The sequence below is a fragment of the Sus scrofa genome, chromosome 7, assembly GCF_000003025.6.
Source record: "Sus scrofa isolate TJ Tabasco breed Duroc chromosome 7, Sscrofa11.1, whole genome shotgun sequence".
Taxonomy (NCBI): domain Eukaryota; kingdom Metazoa; phylum Chordata; class Mammalia; order Artiodactyla; family Suidae; genus Sus; species Sus scrofa.
The window spans coordinates 75,650,228-75,672,957 of record NC_010449.5 but is presented as its reverse complement, the minus strand read 5'-3'; the positions used below and the strand labels follow the sequence as shown (position 1 = coordinate 75,672,957).

Sequence of the window (22,730 nt, the reverse complement as noted above, 5' to 3'; positions counted from 1 at the left end):
TGTGTTCCTGTGGCTGGCAGGCCGTGAAGAAGAGTCTAGAGGCAGCATCTCACTTCAAAGAAAAGTGCTTTATTCTGCTTCCTCCAAAGGGGCTGCTCTCCAGGCTCCAGGACTGGGAGCTTTGTTGCGCCCTCAGGATGGGGCAGATCAAGATGTGGCAAATCTACTCCTCGTTCAAGCCCTTTTAAAAGGAAACAAAGTCCAAATTAGCTCCCGAGAGGTGGGTACAGGGATGGACACATACAACAAAGGGGAGATGGGCACCCACAGAGGGGAGGACCACTGTGTGGCCTGAGGGAGGCCCTGTGGCAGTGGGAGGTGAGTCCTAGGGGTCAGTGTGGAAGGCAGTTCTGGAAGGTGGGCTCGGGTCAGCTGGAGGAATGCTGCTTGGGTGAGGACAAGGAAGTGCATGCATCTTAGGTTGGAGTTACAAGATTGTAGGCCTAGATGTAAACTAAATGGAAGAGAAGTAGAGATAGCAGATGGGGGACATTGGGACACACTGGGTGTATACAAAATGGGGTCTTCTAGGGTTGCTGACCACAAAATCATTGGAAGTTAGAGCTGGAAGAAGCTTAGAAATCACAGGAGACTGAGTTACCTTGCCTCTCGGGCCATGGGGTTTAGTCGTGGGGGATGAATGAAGGGGAGGAATCCTGGTGTGAGGGGCTCTGTCTGAGGGGCACTGATGTTGGCAGGGTGCTGCCATGGGGACAACCCACCTTGGTGCCGATGTCACGGCTCTTGGCCCGAAGCTTGTTGACCTGGGACTCAGCGATGTCCGCCCGCTCCTCCGCCTCATCCAGCTCGTGCTGCACCTTGCGGAACTTGGACAGGTTGGTGTTGGCCTGTTCCTCCTGTGGGGGTTCAGGGGTGGCAGGATGAGTGAGAGGGGCCAGGGGTTCTTAGCCTCCCATCCTGGAGACCAGCTACCTGCCTCTCCAGGCCCGGGCCCCACAGGGTCACTCACCGCCTCCTCGGCCTGGCGCTTGTAGGCCTTGACCTTCAGCTGTAGCTTGTCCACCAGGTCCTGTAGCCGCAGCAGGTTCTTCCTGTCCTCTTCCGTCTGGGGGTCGTGGAGGGGGTTGGCAGGAAGGAGTGAGTTTGGCACCATCATGGGAAGCAGTGTGGCCCCTCCCCCACTCATCTTAACATTAATGTAATATCCTGACCCAATTCAACTTTTGGATCCTCACCAAATAGTTGAATTCTTACAATTTCTTATATATATAAAAAAAGTATGTACCAAGAAAGAATCTAGGGAGCTGATGGGCCTCCTGAAATTACACACAAAACTGTGTGAGCACTGTTCCAGGGAGTAGGCACTGTTCCAGGGAGCAGGCCCTGGGGTATCCTGGGGCCCCATGGAGGATAAACCCTCTATTCCAAGAACCCAGCATGGCTGGCAGAAACTCTGGGACTGCACACCTGATGGGATTTCCTGGGATGCTGGGAAATGACATAGACTTGATCTAGGTTTAAGACGAGTATACACAGTGGGATGGCAATTTTTTGCAGATTGGAACAGAAACAAAATCTAATTGATAGTCTGATTCTAGGAAACATCATGAGAGCTAAAGCCTATACCTCCCTGAGTAGCAGAGAAGTTCTGAGACTCATTTTAATGGCTTGGGTGTATTTTGGTGATGATAACACCACGCTAAGGATTGGCTACCTATTTGCTTTCTGGTGATCATGCTGGGTGAGCTCTGCTGGAGCTCTGGGTATGTCTCCAGGGGACAGGCAGAGGGTGAATGGTGAGGTGGAGCTTGAAGGCCAGGAGGCTCAGAGATAGCTCTCTGAGCCAGGGGAGACTCAGGGTAGGACGGGGCCAGGAAGAGTAGGAACAGGGCAGCTAGGGGCTGTACTCTCACCCCTTGCCCTGGAAGATGCTAAGAAAAAATACTTAATCCCTCTGGGGTGGTTGTCACCCTGGCTTCAGGTCCTGATGCAGAGGGCCCGGCAGGAGGGCTGGGTGGCCTTCCTGGAAGGTGGCTGTGCATGGGGCCCTCAAGGGTCAGGAGGTGGACTGAGGGACACGCTTTCATATCCACTCCTGAGGGCCCGGTCCCAGCGTGGCCCCCGTGCCCGCACCTGGTAGGTGAGCTCCTTGATGCGACGCTCACTCTTCCTCATGCCCTTGACCGACTCCGCGTTGCGCTTCTGCTCGGCCTCCAGCTCATTCTCCAGCTCCCGCACCCGGGCCTCCAGCTTCTGCAGCTGCTTCTTGCCGCCCTTGAGGGCGATCTGCTCGGCCTCGTCCAGCCGGTGCTGCAGGTCCTTGATGGTCTGCTCCATGTTCTTCTTCATGCGCTCCAGGTGCGCGCTGGTGTCCTGCTCCTTCTTCAGCTCCTCCGCCATCATGGCGGCCTGTGCACGGGACACAGGGTCTGAGTCTTCCAGCTCAAGGGGACCCCGGCTTGGAGCAGACAGTCTGGGGTGGGGGGACTCACATCCGTGATGGCCTTCTTGGCCTTCTCCTCGGCGTTCCTGCACTCCTGCACCGCCTCCTCCACTTCAGTCTGAAGCTGGGACAGGTCTGCTTCCATCTTCTTCTTCTGGTTGATGAGGCTAGTGTTCTGCAGGTAGGGGTGGGCAAAGCAGGAAAAGCACTGAGCATCCAGGAGCATCTCCCAGACCTCACCAGCTGGGTCCTGCCTTTGCTTCCCTCTGGGAACACCCCAGGAAGCTGCTCACCTGGGAGTGCAGCAGCTGCACCCGCTCGCTGGTCTCAATCAGCTCCTGCTCAGCCAGCTTCCGGGACCTCTCTGTCTGCTCCACCACGGCCCGCAGCTCCTCCAGCTCGGCCTGCAGCAGGTTGTTGCGCCGCTCCACGATGGCAATGTTCTCCTTCAGGTCATCATTGGCACGGACCGCGTCATCCAGCTGGATCTGGGTGTCCTGCACATCACGAGAGTGGGCGTGAGAGAGGGAGCTGGCCTCTGGATGCCCGGGAAAGCTCACGGTGGAGGCTAGGAGGGGTCGGGGCGCAGGGGGGGAGTCTGCAGTGGCCCAGGGGCAGGAGGGATCTGGAGCTGTGATGGGACACCACTACCCAACTTCCCAACTTGGCCACTGCCCCTCTCTGGGTGAGGGGACTTCCTGCTTCCAAGACTCTCCGTGTACCTTCAGCAAGCTCTGCAGGCTCTTGACTTGCTTCTGGGCCTCGGCGGCCATGCGATTGGCGTGGCTGAGCTGGATCTCCATCTCGTTGAGGTCGCCCTCCATCTTCTTCTTCACCCGCAGGGCCTCATTGCGGCTGCGTGTCTCTGCGTCCAGGGAGGTCTGCAGCGAGTCCACCACCCGCAGGTGGTTGCGTTTGGCCTGTTCCATCTCCTCATCCTTCTCGGCCAGCTTCCGCTCCATCTCTGCCTTGATCTGGTTGAACTCCAGCTGGGCCCGGAGGATCTTGCCCTCTTCATGCTCCAGGGAGGCCTGGAGGAGGGTAGGGAGAGAGGGTGTGAGGCACTCAGGACTCAGGGCACAGGATGGGGGCAGGGGGTCTGTCCATGAATTGCGGTTGCAAAATGAGTTCAAGAGTGCTCTAAGTGGTTCAGTCAAAGAAGTAGAAGGAGGAAGAAAAGAGAATTTAAAAGAAAAAAAAAAAAAAAAGCCTAAGAGAAGGTGATTCAGGCTCTCACAGAGGAGAGCAAGCTATGAAGACAAAGAGGAAAATGAAGAGAGAGGTGTTGCCAAGGAAACAGAAGCAATCAGGCACAGAATGTAAAAATGAAGAGGCAGGCAGTGGTGGAAGGGGGTAGTGAAACAGGATATCTTGTCTAAAGTATTTGTGTGAAAGGAAGTAAGTGACCCATTCATTCGTTCATTCCACAATATTTGTTGAATGCCTGCTGTGGGCCCAGCAGTGTTCTAGGCTCTGAGGAGGCACCAGATGAACCAAACAAAGGAAGAACAAGGACCACAGCCTACAGCTCCTCTTCCTCTCCACTCCCCTCCCCCTTCCCCCCTGTGCACGCACCTCGGCCTCTTCCAGGGCCGACTGCAGCTCCAGCTTCTCTGCCTCCAGCTGCTTGCGGACTTTCTCCAGCTCATGGATGGTCTTTCCACTGGAACCCAGCTGCTCAGTAAGGTCGGAGATCTCCTCTGTGGGAGAGGAGGGCTGCTCAGCTGGGGGCTGCCCTGGGCCCACGGTGGGGGGGTGCACGTCTCTAGGAGCCGCTGGGTGGCGCCCCTTGTCGACACCGCCCCCCCACCCCCCGCCCCTTCTGAGTCTCCCGCCCCGCACCCTGCAGGTTCTTGTTCTCCCGCTTGAAGGTCTCCAGGTGCTCCAGAGACTCCTCATAGGCGTTCTTGAGCTTGAAGAGCTCGGTGCTGAGTGAGCGCGCCTCCTTCTGCGAGGACTCCAGCTCTGACTGTGACTCCTCATACTTCTGCTTCCACTCGGCCAGGATCTGCAGAGACGCGACGCGGCTCACTGCGCAGCCCCGGCCCCGGCCTCGCCGTCCAGGGGCGCCCTGGTGCCTCTCCTGGGCTCAGGCTCTGCCTCTGAGGGGGACGTTCCCTACTGCCGCCCGCCTGCCCTGCCCCCTGGCCGGGGCCCCCAGCCTGGGCCCACCTTGTCGAAGTTCCTCTGCTTCTTGTCGAGGGCGGCGGCGGCCGCGTTGGAGCGCTCCACGTCCACCATCAGGTCCTCGATCTCATTCTGCAGCCGGTGCTTGGTCTTCTCCAGCGAGGAGCACTTGGCGTTCACGGCCTCGACGGCCTCCTCGGCGTCCTGCAGCCTCTGGGCCAGCTTTTTCCTGCCCGGGTTGGTGGGGTGGTGGAGTGGTGGGAGAGGGTGGGGAGGATGGAGGGTGTGGATTTGGACAAGGAGAAACATCATGAGTCTCACAGAAAACAGTCCCTGAAAATTCAGAAGCATTGTTGGCGAAGCCTAAGGGTAGGTCCCAGGGGCCAAGAACCTGATAGGCAGAGGATCTGGGTGGCAGGTTATGAGGACCCACAACCCAGGGAGGGCCTTCCCCGTGGCATCCCTCTGACCCTGGGCCAGCCTCTAGGCTGCAGACATGGAGAACACATGGACTCTGAGCCCCCCATCTTCCCTGCCACGGCACCCTGCCCCAGGTGGGAGCACTCTGCCCTCAGACAAACCTTTTGTTCGTCTTATATTCGGATGAGAAACATAACGCGAGCAAAAAGCTTCCCTGAGAGGAGAAGGTGGGGCTGGGGCAGGGTCCTCTGTTGTCAAAACCTAGCTAAGCATCTATCTCCTGTGCCAGTCTACTGAGGAATGGCATGGGGTGTGTCTTGCCCACATAGGGGCCTCAGCCAGAGGAAGGCCACCCAGGACTCACTTGGCCTCCTCCAGCTCCTCGGTCCTCTGGATGGCATCTGTCTCGTATTTGGTCCTCCACTGGGCTACTTCTGAGTTGGCCTTGGACAGCACACGCTGCAGCTCGGCCTTGGCCTCTGTCTCCTCCTCATACTGTTCCCGAAGCAGGTCGCAGTCGTGCCGGGCCGACTGCAGCGCATGGGCCAGGGCGTTCTTTGCCTAGGAGAGGGGGCACAGGGGGGTGGGCTCAGTTTTCCCCATGATGCAACTCCAGTTCTTGCCCATCTTCTCATCCTAATTTCAGCATCCTCCCATGGTCTCCCCTATCTCCAAATCCCCGGTGGACCTGGAATGGTTTACTAAGTACTGTTAACAAAGAAATTCCATGCAGCACTGCACTATTTACAAAACACTTCGTGCCCAGTCCCTCTGTGCTCCTCCTTGCAGTAGGCGTTATCATCCTCACCCCCATTTTACAGGGGAAGAGATGGAGGTTCAGAGAGGTGATTTCCCCCAAGATCACCAAGCTCTAAGAGGCAGGTTAGGATTTGAGCCCTGGTGTTTTTTTAAGTCATCTCTTTTCCCTTTTTCATGAGCCCAGCAAAGTGCGAGGGATAAGATCCAGTTGAGTTTCTTTCTCCAGTTTTCAGATTGCCCTGCTAATCCCAGGACCACTTGTACAGTTCCTGAATCCCATACCTGTGCCCAGCCAAGGCCATCGCATCTCCCTAGTTTCCTCTCCTCACTTCACTTCCACCCAACCCTGGCACCCTTACTCCGTGCCCTCCAGAGATGGCAGCAGACATGGCATGGGACATAGATTTAGAAGGCACGTGGTAGGGTCTGGGCCTTTTGGAAGATGTCAAAGTACTGGGTAGACAACAAGCCTTATTCTTGGGAAAAGAAGTGTGCTGGACCAAGTGGCCTGAGTCTAGGCCTCACCTTAACCTCCTCCTCCAGCTGCCTCTTGAGGTCCTCCAGCTGCTGGGTGTAGGTGAGCTTCCCTCGGGTCAGCTGGGAGATCAGTGCCTCCTTCTCATCCAGCTGCCGGGACAGCTCGCCTGGAGAGGCACGGGGGCACACTCAACTCGAGGTCAGTTGCTCCTCTTCCCCAACCCTTCCCCTAACCCTCAGGTCCCATTCTCTGGAGAGGTGTATGCACCCAAGCTTAGGGTGGCTCAGGAAGTCAGGAGACCAGGGTGGGGCTGCTCACCGTTTTCAGTCTGCAGCTTGGCCCTCTGGCTGGTGAGGTCGTTGACAGAACGCTGGGTCTCCTCAGCCTTGCTCCGATGCTCGTTCATCTGGTCCTCCAGGGTCCGGCACATCTTCTCCAGGTTAGCCTGGGAGAGGAAGGAGAGTTGTATGATGGATGTGGGGGGCTGAAAGGGGTGTGAGTAGTGCAGTTAAAGGAAAAAGGGAGAGGAAGGCATGGCAGAAGGAAAGTGTCCAAGAACCGGGTAGAAGAAGGGAATTGGGAAACTGAACCATCAAAGAGAGAAAAGTGGAGGCAGGTGGAGGAAATTGGAGGAGGGGAGAGGAGAGTACAGCCCACCTTGGCCTTGATGATTTGCTCCATGTTGGAGGTGACATCATCCAGCTCCAGCTTGAACTCGCTCTTCTCCTTCTCCAGCTTCTGCTTCACTCGCTGCAGGTTGTCGATCTGCTCACCCAGCTCGGCCACACTGTCAGCGTGCTTCTTGCGCAAGGCAGCCGCCGTGGCCTCGTGCTGCAGCGTGGCCTCCTCCAGGTCCCGCCTCATCTTCTGGAACTCAGCCTCTCGCTTCTTGTTCATCTCGATCTGCACGGACGTGGCCCCGCCAGCCTCCTCCAGCCGCTCGCTGATCTCCTCCAGCTCCCGGGACAGGTCTGAGCGCAGCTTCTCCACCTTGGCCCTGGCGGTGCGCTCGGCCTCCAGCTCCTCCTCCAGCTCCTCGATGCGTGCCTGGGCCAGACACAGGGGGCTCAGACCCATCACCCAGACCCCTCCATTGGAACCCCCTTCCCAGGGTGCTAAATAAATCCTGGCCTGTCTGGAAGACCAGTCAGCTTAGGTCCACCAGTGAACAGTAGAAATAAAAGGATCTGGGGAGATGATCTGGACAACTGAGTTAGCCTGCCTTTGGGCCAGAACATTGTACATTCTTTTTATTGCAAAGAAAGTGGTTGAAGCTGGCTCTTGAAAGACAGAACGACCTATCTTCTAGGGATATTTTAAGCAGTTTTGTGGCAAAGATAATAGAAGTTAAAATGAGAGCCAGATTCTATCTGACCAGACAATTAAGAATTGAAGTCACAGACCACTAGGGCTGAAGGGGCCTTAAAAATCACAGGGAATTCCCTGATGACTCAGTAGGTTAAGGATCCAGTGTTGTCACTGTTGTGTTATGGTTTTGACTCCTGGCTGGGAACTTTCATGTGCTGTGTATGTGGCCAAAAACAAACAAACAAACAAAAAAATCACAGGGAACAGTGGAGGACATGAAGACCCAGAGATTGGCAGGGAGCTCCCCAGGTCACCAGCTAAACCAGAAGTGACACAGGAAGGAGGATTTCTGCCCCAAGACCTGAGACCTTTTCAAGATCTCTTCCGGTGTCATCCTTGGATCAGCCAGCCCTCCTGGAGGTGCTCCACTGGGGAACTGTGATAGCTCAGCATTTCCTTTCAGGGACACAGAGCCAGTATGTGTAATGCTGGGAGAGAAGGACCAGCCTGGGGACCTTACCTGAAGCTCTTTGAGCTTCTTCTGCAGCTGGCTGCCCAGGGCCTGCTCATCCTCAATTCTTGCATTGAGGGCATTCAGCTCAAAGTCTTTCCTGCAAGGAAGGATGGAGGGTGAGACAAGGAAGGCCAGTTGAGCTTCAGGAGGGCCTGCCATTGGTTGGAGTTGATAATGAAACAAAGAAGGAGCAGGATTTCAAACAAACAAACAAACAAACAAACAAACAAACAAACAGCTCCCAGGGCTGTTGTAGCGCCCCTGAAAGTGTAACACCTGCTGAAGGATTGAAGTTCAACAGGAAAAGCAACATGAAGAACATTGTAGGTGGAGTGACAGGACCTGAGTTCTGAGATGCTCCCATCTTTGGTCTGTAAAATGAGGACTTAGGACAAGATCATCTCAAAGGCCCCTTTTAGCTCTGATGATCTTTAATTCTGTCACTGTACTTTGGGCAGTTTGGTAACCTTCCTGAGCCTTCTTTTCCTCTTTGGTAAGTAAGGTTAAAGTACCATTCGTAAAAGGGAGTTTGAGGATAAGTGGAATTATATATTTATTCATTCACTCAACAAATGACTGGGGGAGTGTGAAGACTTCCTGGTGAGTGTTGTAAATCATGATGAATCTCAGAGCCTTGCAAAGTCCTGACCCCAAAGCATCATAAGATCCTTGATTATCCCAGTATGGCCTACAGACTCACTGTTTACCAAGTGTGGAAAGTCAATCTACACATTTTGGAAGGACTTGCAATAAGAATTGGAACCACATGATCATAGAACAGAGAAATGGCCTGGACCCAGCACTGCTCAAATGTGGCAGCTGACTGGTTTCCCTGTGGTCCTCTAGGCTCCCTGTGAAGGACCCGAAAGGACTTTCCTGAGAGGCTTTTGTGTGGAGCTTTCCTCTGTGGTAAGCAACTGGTCTCCAAAGAGACTTGTGTATGAAGGGGGTGAGCTGTTATTTTCCATCCCTTTTGAGTGCCCAGCAGGAAGAAAGGGTTTGAGAGATTTGGGTTAGACTTTCGCCAGGAAGGCCTGCCAGGCCCTGATGTGCATGTCTGGGGGAGGAAAACTCTCTTCCTGGAAGTTTTGCCCACAGTTTTGTACCCACTTATCAAGGCTGCATAAGGCTGTTGCCTCTGAGGATGGATGTCTCAGGTTAGCTGGTACTGCCATTGGCGGACCAGACCGCTGGGCAGAAGAGGAAGGGTACTGGGCAGGGGAACACGCTACTTTTTTAGTCGCTCGTCCAGCTGCTGCTTGTCGTTCTCCAGGTCCATAATGCTCTCCTGGGTCAGCTTCAGGTCACCCTCCAGCTTCCGCTTTGCTCGCTCCAGGTCCATGCGCACCTTCTTCTCCTGCTCCAGAGACCCTTCCAGCTGTCAGAGAGAAGGGCCACATGCCCCATTAGGCCAAGCACCCTGATTTGGTGATTTGGGTGCTTAGTCCCTCCAGGGTCGAGGAATGCTGTGAGGTGCCAAGACTCGGGAAAGCTTCCTCAGAATGTGCCGGTTGTTGCCAGGGGACTGTGAGAGTGCCTGATGTGTAGGGATACTCAGTAACTGTTTGATACATGACCAAATGAATGACTGGGATGAAATCCCAAAGCTATGTTCACTCATTCTGCATCCTTTAAGCACCTGCTGGGTTCTAGGTGCCATGCTAGACATTGCAGACACGAATTGAATAAATCCAAGTTCCTGTCTCAAGGCAACTTATGGCTGGGACAGATACATCAGTAATGATAACACAGAGTGATAAAGAGTGATTCAGTAAAGATATGCTCAAAGGACTATCTTTGGGGACAGTGATCTCTGAGGACTAAATCTTGGCTAAAATATTAGAAGTGCAGCAATCCTCCTCATGGAGCTTCACAAAATTCTCAAGAAAATTTATCACGTTATAACATTCTGAATGTGGTTGAAGGTAGAGCTGTATAGGCTTGAGCCTAAAGTGAAATAAGGAAGCCCATCTCTACTGCTGATCTTATCAGTGAGATGAGATGCATAACTCAAAATTGATCATCATTCCCCTTTTTCTATTCCCCAGCTCCCTTTTATTACTATATACACTTTTTTTTTTTTTTGCTTTTTTAGGGCTGTACCTGCGGCATATGGAAGTTCCCAGGCTAGGGGTAGAATTAGAGCTGCAGCCATCGCAAACCACAGACACAGCAACCCCGGATCCTTAACCCACTGAAGCAAGTCCAGGGATCAAACCCACATCCTCATGGATACTAGTTAGGTTCGTTTCCACTGAACTCTCCCAGCTCCCTTTCAGAAAGGTGTCAGGAGAGGGAGTACTCTCCAACCCCATCCAACCCTTAAACACAGACACACACACACACACTCACAAGTGGACATGGTATATCTAGGTTCTGTGACAATCTACTTACATCATCCACATGCTGTTCCAGCTTGACTTTGGCCTTGGTCAGGGTGTTGACCTTGTCTTCCTCGGCCTGAAGGTCATCCAGGGCCTGCTGGTGGGCCTCTTGCAGAGCTTTCTTCTCCTTGGTCAGCTTGGCGATGATCTCATCCAGTCCAGCCATCTCCTCTGTCAAGTTCTTCACCTGCAAGCCAAGAACCCCATCCCCTTTAAGGTCAAATGTCACCAACTTGGAAACATCTGTGGAGACCTCCAATTCCAAGAACTAGGACCACACTCAGGTCTGGGAACCCTGAGACGTCTTGGGTCTGGAGCCAGAGAGAGCTGCCCTCACCTTGTTCTCTGTGGCATGCTTCTCTTTCTCCACCTTGGCCAGCGTCAGCTCCAGGTCATCAATGTCCCTCTTGAGCTCAGAGCACTCATCTTCCAGCTTGCGCTTCTTGGCCGTGAGCTCAGCATTCATCTCCTCCTCGTCCTCCAGCCTCTCGGTCATCTCCTTCACCTTGGCCTCCAACTGGATCTTGTTCTTGATTAGCTGGTCACAGCGCTCCTCTGCATCAGCCAGATTGTCTTGTTCCTGAGGGCAAGGTACAGAGGGAAGGCTGTTTGGTGGGTGGCAGGTGGACGGAGGGACAGGCTCTGCCATCTCTGTAGGAGGAGAGCTCCAGGGTCTGCCCAGCTGCGAAGAACCTCAAGATGGGAAGAGGAAGAGATTTAGGGCAGTGTGATGGGAGCACTAGGGGATGAGAGCAGAAGGGAAGGGGGTCAGAAGTCTCTTCATCTTCTCTGGTCTCCTCCATGGGAGGGAACTGTGTTTGTTGATGCCAGAACTTTACATGTTTACAACCTGGCAAGATGAGCAGCTTTATTCCCTATCTAGAGATGAGGACATTGAGAATCAAAGATAAGGCATCATTTGCCCAGGACCACAAAATCATTACGCCGTGGATTCAGGTGGAAAGCCTGTGTTTTTAAGTTAGTTCTTTCTCCCCTTCCCTCAAGACACCTCCTTGGAGGTCTTTGGAAGCGGTGCTTCCAGGACCCTCTGCTATGAAGGTACAAGGCGGTGAGCCCCAAGGCGGTGAGCCCCTGGGTGGAGGACTTGTGGGAGATGCAGGCAGAGCAGGGCATAAGAGCCAGCAGAGGCCCTGGAGCCTTACCGCCTGCACTTGGAGCTGCAGGTCGTTCTTCTCCTGCAGCAGGGACACCATCTTCTCCTCTAGCTCCTTGCGGCGGGCCTCTGACTTCTCCAGCGCCTCTTTGAGGCGCCCAAACTCCTCCTTCATGGTAGCCATCTCCTTCTCTGTCTCTGCGCTCTTCAGCAGCGGCTTGATCTTGAAGTAGAGCTTCATCCAGGGCCAGTTCTTGACGCTCATGAAGGCCCGAATGTTCCACTGGATTATCAGCAGGGAGTCTCTGTGGGGATCCAGCAAGAAGGGTGGTGAGAGAGCCTCCTCCTTCCCATCCTGAGGTCCTGGCTCTGAGGTAATGGCCCCTTCTGCCACCTGCCCCAAACTCCAACAGTGAGGCCCATCTGGAGTCCATATGCGTGTTGTGTTCCCTTTGTCATTTGAAGACCTGGTGAGTTCTTTCTCTTTACACTGCCTCAGATGCCTGGGAACCTCCTCCTGAGATTTCTCACCTGCGTTCCAGCAGCTTCTTGAACTCCATTCTGGAGAGCACACCCCGGGACTGAGCCTGGATGCGGGTGATGATGCGGCTCAACCTCTCGTCCCGCATCTCCTCCAGCAGCCCCAGCAGCCCTGCCTTGAAGAACACCTGCAGAGAAGGCATGTGTGGTCATGATTAGCCTGGGCAGGAGAAGAAAGAGGAGGGGGTTATCTAGGGGGCGGTAACCAGGCAGCAAAGCACTGCCGGAAGGAGGTCAGTGGCAGCTGAAGCTGGGATGGGAAGCAGTGCCATGTGGTCCCCAGTAAGGGCTAGCATGTGGTTTAGCAGTGGTCCTGAGATGATTGGTAAAAGGGAAGGAGCCATGAGGTGAGGAGCCAAAGGACAAAAGAGGTCTTCCTATAATCAGTTTGTCTCCTCTCTTTCCTCACCTTGGTGTGGCCAAACTTGTACTGGTTGTGGTCAATGTCCAGGGAGCCCAGCAGCTTCTCTGCTCCTTTCCTGCTGTCAATGAACTGGCCCTCGGGGATGGCCGCAGGGTTCAGGATGCGATACCTGGGGAGGAAGGTGCCTGGATTCACCCAAGTTCTGCATTGGTCTGCTCTGCCCACAGAATCTAAGGCCACGCAAGTTCCCCCTGTTCCCTGAGTCCCAGGGGCGCCCCAGGACCCACCTCTGCCGGAAGTCCCCATAGAGGATGCGGTTGGGGAAGCCCTTTCTGCAGATGCGGATGCCCTCCAGCACGCCGTTGCAGCGCAGCTGGTGCATGACCAGAGGATTGTCTATTACCCCTGTGGTAGGAGGGGAGAGGGAGAGGAGTGTGTGGGGAGAGCACAGGATCAAGAGCCAAGGATTCTAGGTTCTGATCCTAGCCCTGCCACGTGTTAGCCCATAACCTTAGCAAGTCAGTTAATAATAATTCTTTTTTTTTTTTCATTTTTTTCTAGCCATATTTTTAAGAGTAACCAAAAGGCTTTCACAGTTCTTACTTTATATGGTTTATGCCTTTTATCATAGGTAGTAGTTAGGACAAAAATAGCCCACTTTCTAGAGAATGAACTAAGCCCTGAAGGGTTAAGGGACTTGACCAAGGTTACAAGGTTACCAGGCTAATCAGAACAGAGCCAGGCCTTGAACCCAGGCACCTGAACTCTTCCATCTCCTTATCATTTAGAAAAGGATAAACAATGCATATGACTCCTGAGGGTTATAAGGCACTTGCGAGGTAATGTTCATCAAAGTGCCTTACATGTTACCCTGAGTTACCCTTTGCAAATGTAAGGTAGCACTGAGGCCGGGGTAGGGGTAGGGAGGGAAGAATGTGACTTGGAAACCTCTGTGGTGGAGATCAGGAGGTGACCTAGAAGGCCCCATGCCCAGGGTCCTGGGTTTCCAGCAGCAGGCTTGGCCCGACTACTTGGCTCACCTGGAGACTTTGTCTCATTGGGGATGATGCAGCGCACGAAGTGGGGATGTGTGGAGCGCAAGTTGGTCATCAGCTTGTTCAGATTTTCCTGTGGCCCAGAACACAAGAGGGGAAAGTGAAAGAAAGAGGTGTTTAAAAAAGGGAGAGGAGAGAAAGAAAGGGAAAGAGATAGGCAGAGAATGTGGGGAACTGGAGTATGAAGCAGTGCTAGGGGAAGCCATGAAGGAGAGGATGGGAGGCAGAAGGGATGGAGAAGAGATGTGAGACGGGCAAGGAGTAAGAGAAGAGGCCAGCTGGAGTTCCTGTTGTGGTGCAGTGGAAACAAATCCAACTAGGAACCACAAGGTTGCGGGTTCAATCTCTGGCCTTGCTCAGTGGGTTAAGGATCCAGTATTGCTATGAGCTACGGTATAGTTCGCTGTAGTGGCTCGGATCTGGCGTTGCTGTGGCTGTGGCGTAGGCCTTAAGCTGTAGCTCCGATTAGACCCCTAGCCTGGGAACATCCATATGCTGTGGATATAGCCCTAAAAAGACAAAAGACTGGAAAAAAAAAAAAAAAGGAGAGAGAAGAGGCCAGCGGAGGGAGGGGAGAGAAGACAGTGCAGAGCTTCACAGATGGCCTGAGGTGGCAGACAGGGAAGGAACAGGGCTGGGGGAGGGGGTCGGAGGTCACACACCCACCCTGTGCAGAGCTGACACAGTCTGAAAGGATGAGCCTTTCTTGGCCTTGCCTTTGCCCTTCTCAACAGCTGTGGGAAAGAGAATCAAGAAAAGGAGATCAGGAGTTCCTGTTGTGGCTCAGTGGTAACAAACCCAGCTAGTGTCCATGAGGACACGGGTTTGATCCCTGGCCTCGCTCAGTAGATTAATGATCTAGCATTGCTGTGAGCTGTGGTGTAGGTCACAGATCTGGTGTTGCTGTGGCTGTGGTGTAGGCGGGCGGCTGCAGCTCTGATTCTAACCCTAGCCTGGGAACCTCCATATGCCATAGATGCGGCCCAAAAAAAGAAAAGAAAAGGAGATAAGTGGACAGGGGGCCTTCACCTTTGACTTCCAGCCCAGGGTCTTTACTGTGGTGCCTCGGTTTCTCCACCCATTTCTATCTCACTGAGCCTCTGAGCACAACATGGCATGGAAGTGGCGGGTGGTAGAATTGACCTGCTGTAGAACCATGGCAGAACCCCTGCTCCTAGTCCCATGGGTCCCCATCTCTACTTACGTGTGTCGGCCCCAGCATAGTTGGCAAACAGATTGCTGAGCAGCTTGAGAGAGGACTTCTTGTACAAGTCTACCACTGTCTCGTTGAGCGGGTCTTTGTTCTTCTGCAGCCAGCCTATGATGTTGTAGTCCACGGTGCCAGCATAGTGGATCAGAGCGAAGTGGGCTTCAGGCCTCCCCTTGATGTTGCGTGGCTTCTGGAAGTTGTTGGACTTGCCCAGGTGGTTGTCGTACAGCTTGGCCTTGAAGGTCATGTCGGTGGCCTTGGGGAACATGCACTCCTCTTCCAGGATGGACATGATGCCCATGGGCTGGGGGTGGAGGGGCGAGCATGACTGAGCCTGCTTCAGGCAGATGGAGGTGGACCCTGATCTAAGGTCAGGATTTGCAAATAGAGGTGCTCCTTTGGGTGTTAATGTATCAGGATCAGTTCTGAGTACAGTGATCTGGTACCTGTTCAAGCCTTCCCAAGATGGGACTTTGATTTCAGAGGGACTTTTGTGAAAGTCTGGGAATGTGGATGCTATAAGTGCTTTACACATCACTCCATCCCCCAGATCCTGGAGATCCTGGGTTTGAAAATAGGTGTTCTTTTATGAACCCCCCATCCCACCCTCAAACTTCCTGCTCCTTGGATGGGCAAACCAGGGCTGCTAAACACACTGGCGTGGGAGACCATCCCTGAGGTGCCCGTCCTCCATGTGTCCATTCTCAAGCCTCTGGGAACTCTTCCATGTCCCACCCTGTCCTGGGTGGCTAGGATAACACAGGGGTCTGGAAACGATGGCTTGGGATTCTTCCGTTATCTGGATCAATCCCCAGAAGTGGGGGAGGGGGCTGCCATTTTTGTCTGGGACCTTCATATGTGTGAGGTGTGAATGGAGAGGTTGGGCAGAGGGGCCGAGGCAGCACCTTCTCAATGAGGTCGATGCAGGCCTGCAGGTCCATGCCAAAGTCGATGAACTCCCACTCGATGCCCTCCTTCTTGTACTCCTCCTGCTCCAGCACGAACATGTGGTGGTTGAAGAACTGCTGCAGCTTCTCATTGGTGAAGTTGATGCAGAGCTGCTCAAAGCTGTTGAACTGTGGGGCAGGGAGGGGAGGGGGCGGGTCAGGTGGCCCATGGGGTCAGCCCAGGGCTGCCTCTAGCCCAGCAAGGGGAGTGGCTGCTCCCTCCCCTGAAGACACACGACCGACCATCTGCATCACTGCTGAGCCTCTGCCCTCCCCGCCTGGCCTGTAGCCAGCTCGGCCAGCAGTGGCTGCCTGTGTGAATGAGCAGGTTGTTGCTCTCCCGCCCCCAGGGTTCCCGACTCACATCGAAGATCTCAAAGCCAGCGATGTCCAGGACCCCTATGAAGTACTGGCGTGGCTGCTTGGTCTCCAGGGTGGTATTGATCCGTGTCACCATCCAGTTGAACATCTTCTCATACACGGCCTTGGCCAAGGCCCCAGTGGCATACATCACCTGGAAGGTGAGAAAGAGGGTGGTGGGGAAGAGTGAATTCCAAAGCTCCCACTGCATCATACTGGACACTCCTCCACCCACCTGCCAATTTAATTTCTGACGATGACCCACCTGCTGGACATTCTGCCCCTTGGTGACGTATTCGTTGCCCACCTTCACCCGAGGGTGGCACAGCCCCTTGAGCAGATCAGCTGAGTTCAGCCCCATGAGGTAGGCAGACTTGTCAGCCTCTGGAAGGAAAGGGCAGGTCACATAGGTGGTAAAGGGATGATGCCTCTGCAGACCTTGGTCTCAGTGGTTCCACAGCTGCCCCCAGCCTCCCTGACTCCCACCTTCAGTGCCGTCTGGCTCAGCCTGCTCTTCTCGCTGCTTCAGTTTGAATTTCATGTTTCCGAAGTGCATGATGGCGCCCGTCAGCTTGTACATGGAGTTCTTCTCCTCTGAAGTGAAGCCCAGCACATCAAAGGCATTCTGTAGACAGGCCCCAGAGAAGGGAGGTGGATCCCAGAGAAAGGAGTGTGGCGGTAAATAAGATCCCTCTCCGTTGGAGAGCCAACCTGTCTCCTGCATCCCTGTGGGTTCTAAGACTCCCATCCCCAGGGGGAACTCCAGAACTAAGATGTGAGGTTCAGGAGCAGGGTGGGGTGTAGACAGCTCCAGCCCCAGCATCATGGTCACAGCTGTTCTCTGGAGCTGCGCTGGGAAACCCACTCATGTCTCCTACCGATGCCTCTCTTCCAGGTCCTACTCTTGCTTCCTGTCTAGACCTTTCATATGTATCTATACCTGTTCTTTACCTAATAGTCTGCTCTAGCCCCGTGCCATCTGCACGACCACCACCACCCCCTTTCCCTTGGTGATGCCTTGTTTTTTGGCTTTTCTGCTTCTCTGTCCCACGGCTTTCAGTCCTCTCTGGTTTGTTTGAAAACATCAAATACCGGCCTGCCTTGTCTCATCATACCACTTCCCCAGCACACTCTGGTCATAGGGCATATTTGGCCCTCAGGGAGGGCCGTACTTTGAACAGCAGACAGCCAGTGTCTTGGCTCTACTCCTGGGCCAATGAACTGGCCCCCATTTGCCCCTCACAGCCCGCCCCTCATCTCTCAGCTGGGTCCTCACACACTTACGTCAGTGGCCATGAGCTCCTCAGCATCATCAATTGAGGCCACAGTGGTCTCTCCTTGGGAGATGAATGCATAATCGTAGGGGTTGTTGGTGATAAGCAGCATGTCTTGGGGGAGAAAGACATGGTTAGAATGTGGGTGCAAACCCCTGGCCCTCCCTGGGGGTGCCTGCTGCAGCACATGGTCTGCAGGAGAGCACATGACAGGGCTTAATGGGGTCCCACGTCCCACAGAACTGAATCCTGCAATGCCATAAACCCAGGCCTGTCAACAAGCAGCCACAAGCTGAGGGGATAGGTTGCCATGGAGATACTGGTCTCGGTTGGTAGCTCTGACTCACCCAGCAGCTCAGGCTTTTTGTTAGACAGGATTTGGTAGAAAATGTGATAATCTCTCTCTGCTTTCAGCTGGAAAATAACTCTGGATTTTTCCAGAAGGTCTGTGAATAGTGGCGGAGAAGAAAGAGAAGAAGAAATGGTTGGAATTTAAGTACAAGGAAATAGAGAAAAATGAATGATGAATATTATAAACAAAGGACAGAGGGAGGGGGGAGAGACGCATACACAGCCATGCAGAGGTCACACACAGGGGTGAAGGTGGAGACAGTCCCAGAAGGAGAGAAAGGGTCTTTGAGAAAAGTCCCAGAGAAAGACACACAGACATGCAGAGACAGATGGAGAACGACCAGAGGGAGATGGATATGCAGACCTTCAGGCACAGAGACAGAAAGGGAGAGGGACAGAGAGGAGAGGTTGAGCTCAGGCTGAGCCCTAGTGAATCCCTGCCACTCACAGGTCTCTATGTCTGCAGACGCCAACTTTCCAGTCGCCCCAAAATGGATTCGAATGAATTTCCCCTGGAGAGATGGAGAAGAGTAGTGAAGAATTGAGGGAGGGCTCATATTTGATGCCAGCCTTTGACCAGCCCAGATCCCAAGTCCAAAGTCAGGGAGCACTCACGAAGCGGGAGGAGTTGTCATTCCTAACGGTCTTGGCGTTGCCAAAGGCCTCCAGGGCAGGGTTGGCCTGGATGATCTGGTCCTCCAGGGTGCCCTGCAGAGGTCAAGAAGGATGGCAAATGAGAGGCTGCCGTTTCCCTCCTTGCCATGCTGGCCCTTGGTGGATAGGACACCTACCTTGCCTGGGGTCTGCTCCTTCTTGCTGCGGTCCCCAATGGCGGCAATGACAGCAAAGTACTGGATGACCCTCTTGGTGTTGACTGTCTTCCCTGCCCCGGATTCTCCGCTGTCCGGACAGTCAGGCATATTAGGCAGTGGACAAACATTGTTTGAGACCAGCAAGCCTCCAGTCAGGAGAGATTGCCTGGTTTTATTTGGCAGTGGGAGCTCTGAAGCAGAAAGCTACCAGATAATATGCTTCCCGAACATACAGCTGTACTCTGACATATATCAGGTCAAGGGTAGCAACCAGGAAGGATGCCCAAAAAGGTGTGGATTTGGGCAGGTGGAACCTGGTCTTAGCTGGGAAAGGTCAATCAGAGGAGACGGGCCTGGGCTGTTTGGAAAAGAATAGGTAGGGGTTGGACGAATGGGGAATGTTTCCAAAGTGAAAGATGAAAGAAAATGAAGAGGTGAAGAAGACACGGTGATACTGGGCTTATGGATATATGGGGGATAAGGTGGAGGAACATGAGAGAAGCAGATGGGAGAGGAAAAATAAGGGATGGGAAGCAGAAAGGAAGAGGGGGGCATGGAGAAGGTCAAGGTGAAGGCCAGAGAAGGAATCAGAGCTGGCATGAAGGTGAGGGGAAGAGAACTGTGGGTCTCTGCATGGGGGCTGTGGTCCTGATGGGGGCTGGATTCAGGGAGATTTTGGAAGGGAGCAGGCTAAGAACCACACTCACGTGATCAGGATGGACTGGTTTTCTCTGTCTGTGGGGAGAAAATTGGGAGGAAAAAGTCAGGAGCTATACAGAGTACTTCATCTGGCTTTCCCCATCCCTGCTCCCTGCCTCTCTCACACAACCCCAAGTGGACTGAACCCCTTGGGAGAAGGAAGGGCCTCAGGAAACCCTTGGCTTGGGGCCTGTCACCTGTCAGCATGTACTGGTAGGCATTGTCAGAGATGGAGAAGATGTGGGGCGGCGCCTCGCTCCTCTTCTTGCCCCGGTAGGCAGCCACGACCTCAGCGTTGTACACCGGCAGCCACTTGTAGGGGTTGATTGTGACACAGAAGAGGCCCGAGTAGGTCTAGGGGAGGAAAAGGAAGAGTGCATTGTTGGTGATGAAGGAAGAGGGATGGTGGTTTTCAAAGTTAGAGAAAGGTCTTAAGAGAGGGAGAAGAGAAGAGAAAACCTATGAATGTACTAAATCTGAGACCTCAGGGTATTAGAACTGAACCAAGGATGTAGGGAGCAGGACAGAATGCAGTACTGCCCAGGCACAAAGGACAGAAACTCTGGCTCCAGGAGGTGGAAATACACAGAGCAGAAGACTGCTAGCCTAAGAGGAATGTCCCAGGGGCCACACTCACATAGATCATCCAGGAGGCGTAGCGCTCCTTGAGGTTGTAGAGCACCGCGGGCTCGTGCAGGAAGGTCAGCATGGCCATGTCCTCGATCTTGTCGAACTTGGGTGGATTCTGCTGCAGCACCTGGTCCTCCTTCACAGTCACCGTCTGCAACAGCCCACATGCAGGCCCTTCTGTCAGCCCCCTCAGCAGGGATGGGAATTGGACAAGTTATAGCACAGTGGTGTTCATGAGAGATAAAGGATCGGGGTCCCAGAGAGGATAGATGTCTGATGCTGGGGATGAGAAGGGCTGTTTGGAAGGAGTAGATCCCTACCCAAAGGAAGGGAGAACCAGACCATCCTCAGGGCCGTAGGGGGTGCCTCCTGGTGGCACCCCCTCCATCCACCCCAGGTGTGGGTGCATCCAGGGTGTCCTCTCACACTGGTCCTGCCACTCACCTTGCCATGCTCGGTCTCAGCGGTGACTTTGCCACCCTCTCGAGACAAAATCTTGGCCTTGACGAACTCCTCTTTGTCATCAGGAACATAGACATCCTTCTTGAGGTCGAAAGGCCTGGTCTGGGCTTCCAGCCGCTCCTTCTCTGACTTGCGCAGGTAGGGGGCGGCCTCCCCAAATGCGGCCATCTCCGCATCTACCATGGCTGCGCCTGTAGCAGAAGAGAGAAGGAGCTGGCTGCCCTCCCCTCCCTGGGGGCATCTCTTTAGCAGGAGCCCCAAGGCCTAGCACTGAGCTCAGGAGTCAGGAGGGGTCACCAAGAGTCCCTTATTCCTTGAGCTTACTCCTTAGCCTGAGAACGGCCTAGCCAACCTGCTTGGGCAGAGAGGGAGGCTAACATTTGTCCAGTCTGGGCGTCTCCCAGAGGAGGAAGACGTATCCTGGGCTTTTCTCGGGAGCAGGAAGCTAACTAGACCCATTTCTAAGCCTTATCCCTCCTCGGCCCCCTCACTAGTCACAGGTGAGAACTCCTGGTCACCAAGCCATGCTCCCCAAGGCAGAAACTCGAGTTCTGTCTTCCCAGATCCACCCCCCACACCCCATCTTCTGCTCTCCTTACCTTGGTTTCTCGAATGTCCCTGGGAGAAGAAAGAGGCTCAAGCTGGCAGGGGCCTGGGGAGAAGGATGGCTGTGTCAGGGCTACTTCTCTGCCTTGCCCTGGCTCTGCCCTCACAGCCCTCGCCCCCAGGCCTGAACATAGGTGGGAGGTGCTGGTAGGCTTTTCTGGTCCTGTCCTCTCTCGCTTTCCAACACTCTCCCCCTCCGGCCCGCCCGGCCCACCCAGGTTTCTGATGTCAACTCAATAAGCCCTTTACTCCTCACTCCTGGGAGATGGTCCCGCCCTTGCCTAGCCCCATCTGGTGAAGCTCGCCTTCTTTGAGCCTCCTGAGATACATTCTTTACAGCCTGCAGAACACTTTTAGGCACATCCTCCTTGTCAATCCTCGCCCTAGTCTATGGCGGAAGCAATCAAGGTGAATAGGCTTCCTTGTCCAAGAGCACGTTAACAATAAGTGGTGGAGCCAGGATTTGAACCCAAGTCTTATGACTCCAAAGCCAGTTCTCTTCCATCACGTCCCCATTTTATTGTCAGTTGTGGTGAACATTGTCAGAGAGGCGCCCCTGTGGGCATCTCCCAGACACACCCATGACACAGCCCAGTGTTCTCCGCAGGCACGTCAAGTGTAGGAGACAGGAATAGCCACACCGCATGCCTGTGCCTGTGGGCGTCTTTTGCAGGGGGTACCCATAGTGACGGTCTCAACCCCTGGATGTGTACACAAACCCCTCAGCGTGTGCGGACATGGGTAGTTACATATTGCAGACCTCACAGAACTAGCTTTTGAGGACACTTTCTAAATAATTGTTCTCTGCTACCCTCTCTGCTCCCACCAAATGGACCTACTTGTTCTCGGGCCAGATCATAAACATGTGTCCCACTTGATATTTCTGCTTTTTAGGCAGTGAGGTCGTGGCCTCCCTCACCGTGCATTCAGACAGTGCACGCTGTTCACAACGCGCGCACCCACCCACCCACCCACACACACACACACACACACACACATTCTCTGAGGCATTCTAGTCTCACATGCTCAGATACAGACATTGCCCCCTGTAACACATGAGCCCCCTCCACCCCCCCACACTCCCATTAGCACATATACTCATGTTTAGACCTGTCCATGTGTGTGTGCTCAGTGACCAGACCTGGTACTTTGCATGAAGCCCTGCATGCAGCTTGCTGTTCCTAGAGGAGCCCCTTCCTAAACCTGGGGCCCCTATCCCAGAGGAAGGCCTCCAGCTCCACGCTCCTACCTGAGAGCAGCAAGGAAAGAAGACGGAGCACGGGAGAGAGCTGTGGAGCTGACCTGGTCAGGGGCTGTATATATGGGGCAGCAGGGCGTCCCCACCCCCACCTGCACCCAGTCCCCAGCCGGATTTAGAAAGGACTGTTGTCACTAGAAGTATTTCCCCCAGGCTCCCCCCCTTCCCAAGCCATGCTCCCCTCCCCACCCCCTCCACCTAGGAAACAATTGGAAGTGGTCGTCATTGTTATGGCATGGAGTGAGCAGGGTCTGATTCCAGGGGGCGGGGATGGCTCTAAGTACAGCCAAAATATCTCCCAGGCCGGGCCTCACATTCCACAGCTGCAGGAGAGGGAACTGACCACGACCACCATGACCTCGGGCAGGCAGGGCCCTGGCCCTTCCCCCAGTGCTCTCCTGGCCCCTGACACTGCTGCCCTCGGGCCCCTGCCCCCTGGGACCAGCCTGGGCCCTCTTGCACAGAGTCCTCCCTGCTCCCTGGCCCAGGTCATGCCTCCAACTGTGAGATGGGAAGGGCTGAGAGTCAGCAGCAGAGGAGCAGAGCAGAGTTGGGCCCATGGGGCAGCTGGAAGAAGATTTCCCAGCCAGATGGCAAGAACAGCGACTAGGGAGATTAGAAATGGGGACTCTGGATGGGGCACTGGTTTCCTTG

At 54.2% G+C, this 22,730-nt stretch overlaps 1 protein-coding gene and 1 non-coding gene across 2 annotated transcripts; both read right to left on the bottom strand.

Moving 5' to 3' along the window:
- On the bottom strand, positions 50-22,117 carry MYH7 (myosin heavy chain 7). The gene is made up of 40 exons (NM_213855.2): positions 22,068-22,117; positions 20,812-20,864; positions 20,195-20,403; positions 19,758-19,901; positions 19,318-19,474; positions 19,129-19,156; positions 18,401-18,509; positions 18,225-18,317; positions 18,058-18,121; positions 17,606-17,704; positions 17,269-17,372; positions 16,471-16,609; positions 16,250-16,368; positions 15,989-16,138; positions 15,583-15,753; positions 14,672-14,981; positions 14,134-14,201; positions 13,453-13,540; positions 12,700-12,817; positions 12,458-12,581; positions 12,040-12,176; positions 11,558-11,813; positions 10,732-10,974; positions 10,405-10,581; positions 9,243-9,388; positions 8,017-8,107; positions 6,846-7,235; positions 6,507-6,633; positions 6,236-6,354; positions 5,316-5,512; positions 4,577-4,760; positions 4,247-4,412; positions 3,980-4,104; positions 3,127-3,435; positions 2,698-2,901; positions 2,454-2,579; positions 2,095-2,370; positions 971-1,066; positions 723-857; positions 50-181 (listed from the first exon to the last, which is right to left on the bottom strand). The coding sequence occupies exons 3-40, from the start codon at positions 20,393-20,395 to the stop codon at positions 164-166; spliced, it is 5,808 nt and encodes a 1,935-aa protein (NP_999020.2). The 5' UTR covers positions 20,396-20,403; positions 20,812-20,864; positions 22,068-22,117; the 3' UTR covers positions 50-163.
- MIR208B (microRNA 208b) lies at positions 5,093-5,172 on the bottom strand. The gene has a single exon (NR_038551.1). It is a non-coding gene; the product is annotated as a microRNA 208b (primary transcript).

Coding starts and splice junctions, on each gene's coding strand:
- MYH7 (NM_213855.2), bottom strand. CDS start 20,395: ATGGTAGATGCGGAGATGGCCGCATTTGGGGAGGCCGCCCCCTACCTG. Junction 13,541..14,133: donor CTGTGTCAGCTCTGCACAGG/GTGGGTGTGTGA, acceptor TCTGGGCCACAG/GAAAATCTGAACAAGCTGAT. Junction 1,067..2,094: donor TCAAGGAGCTCACCTACCAG/GTGCGGGCACGG, acceptor CACGACCCCCAG/ACGGAAGAGGACAGGAAGAA.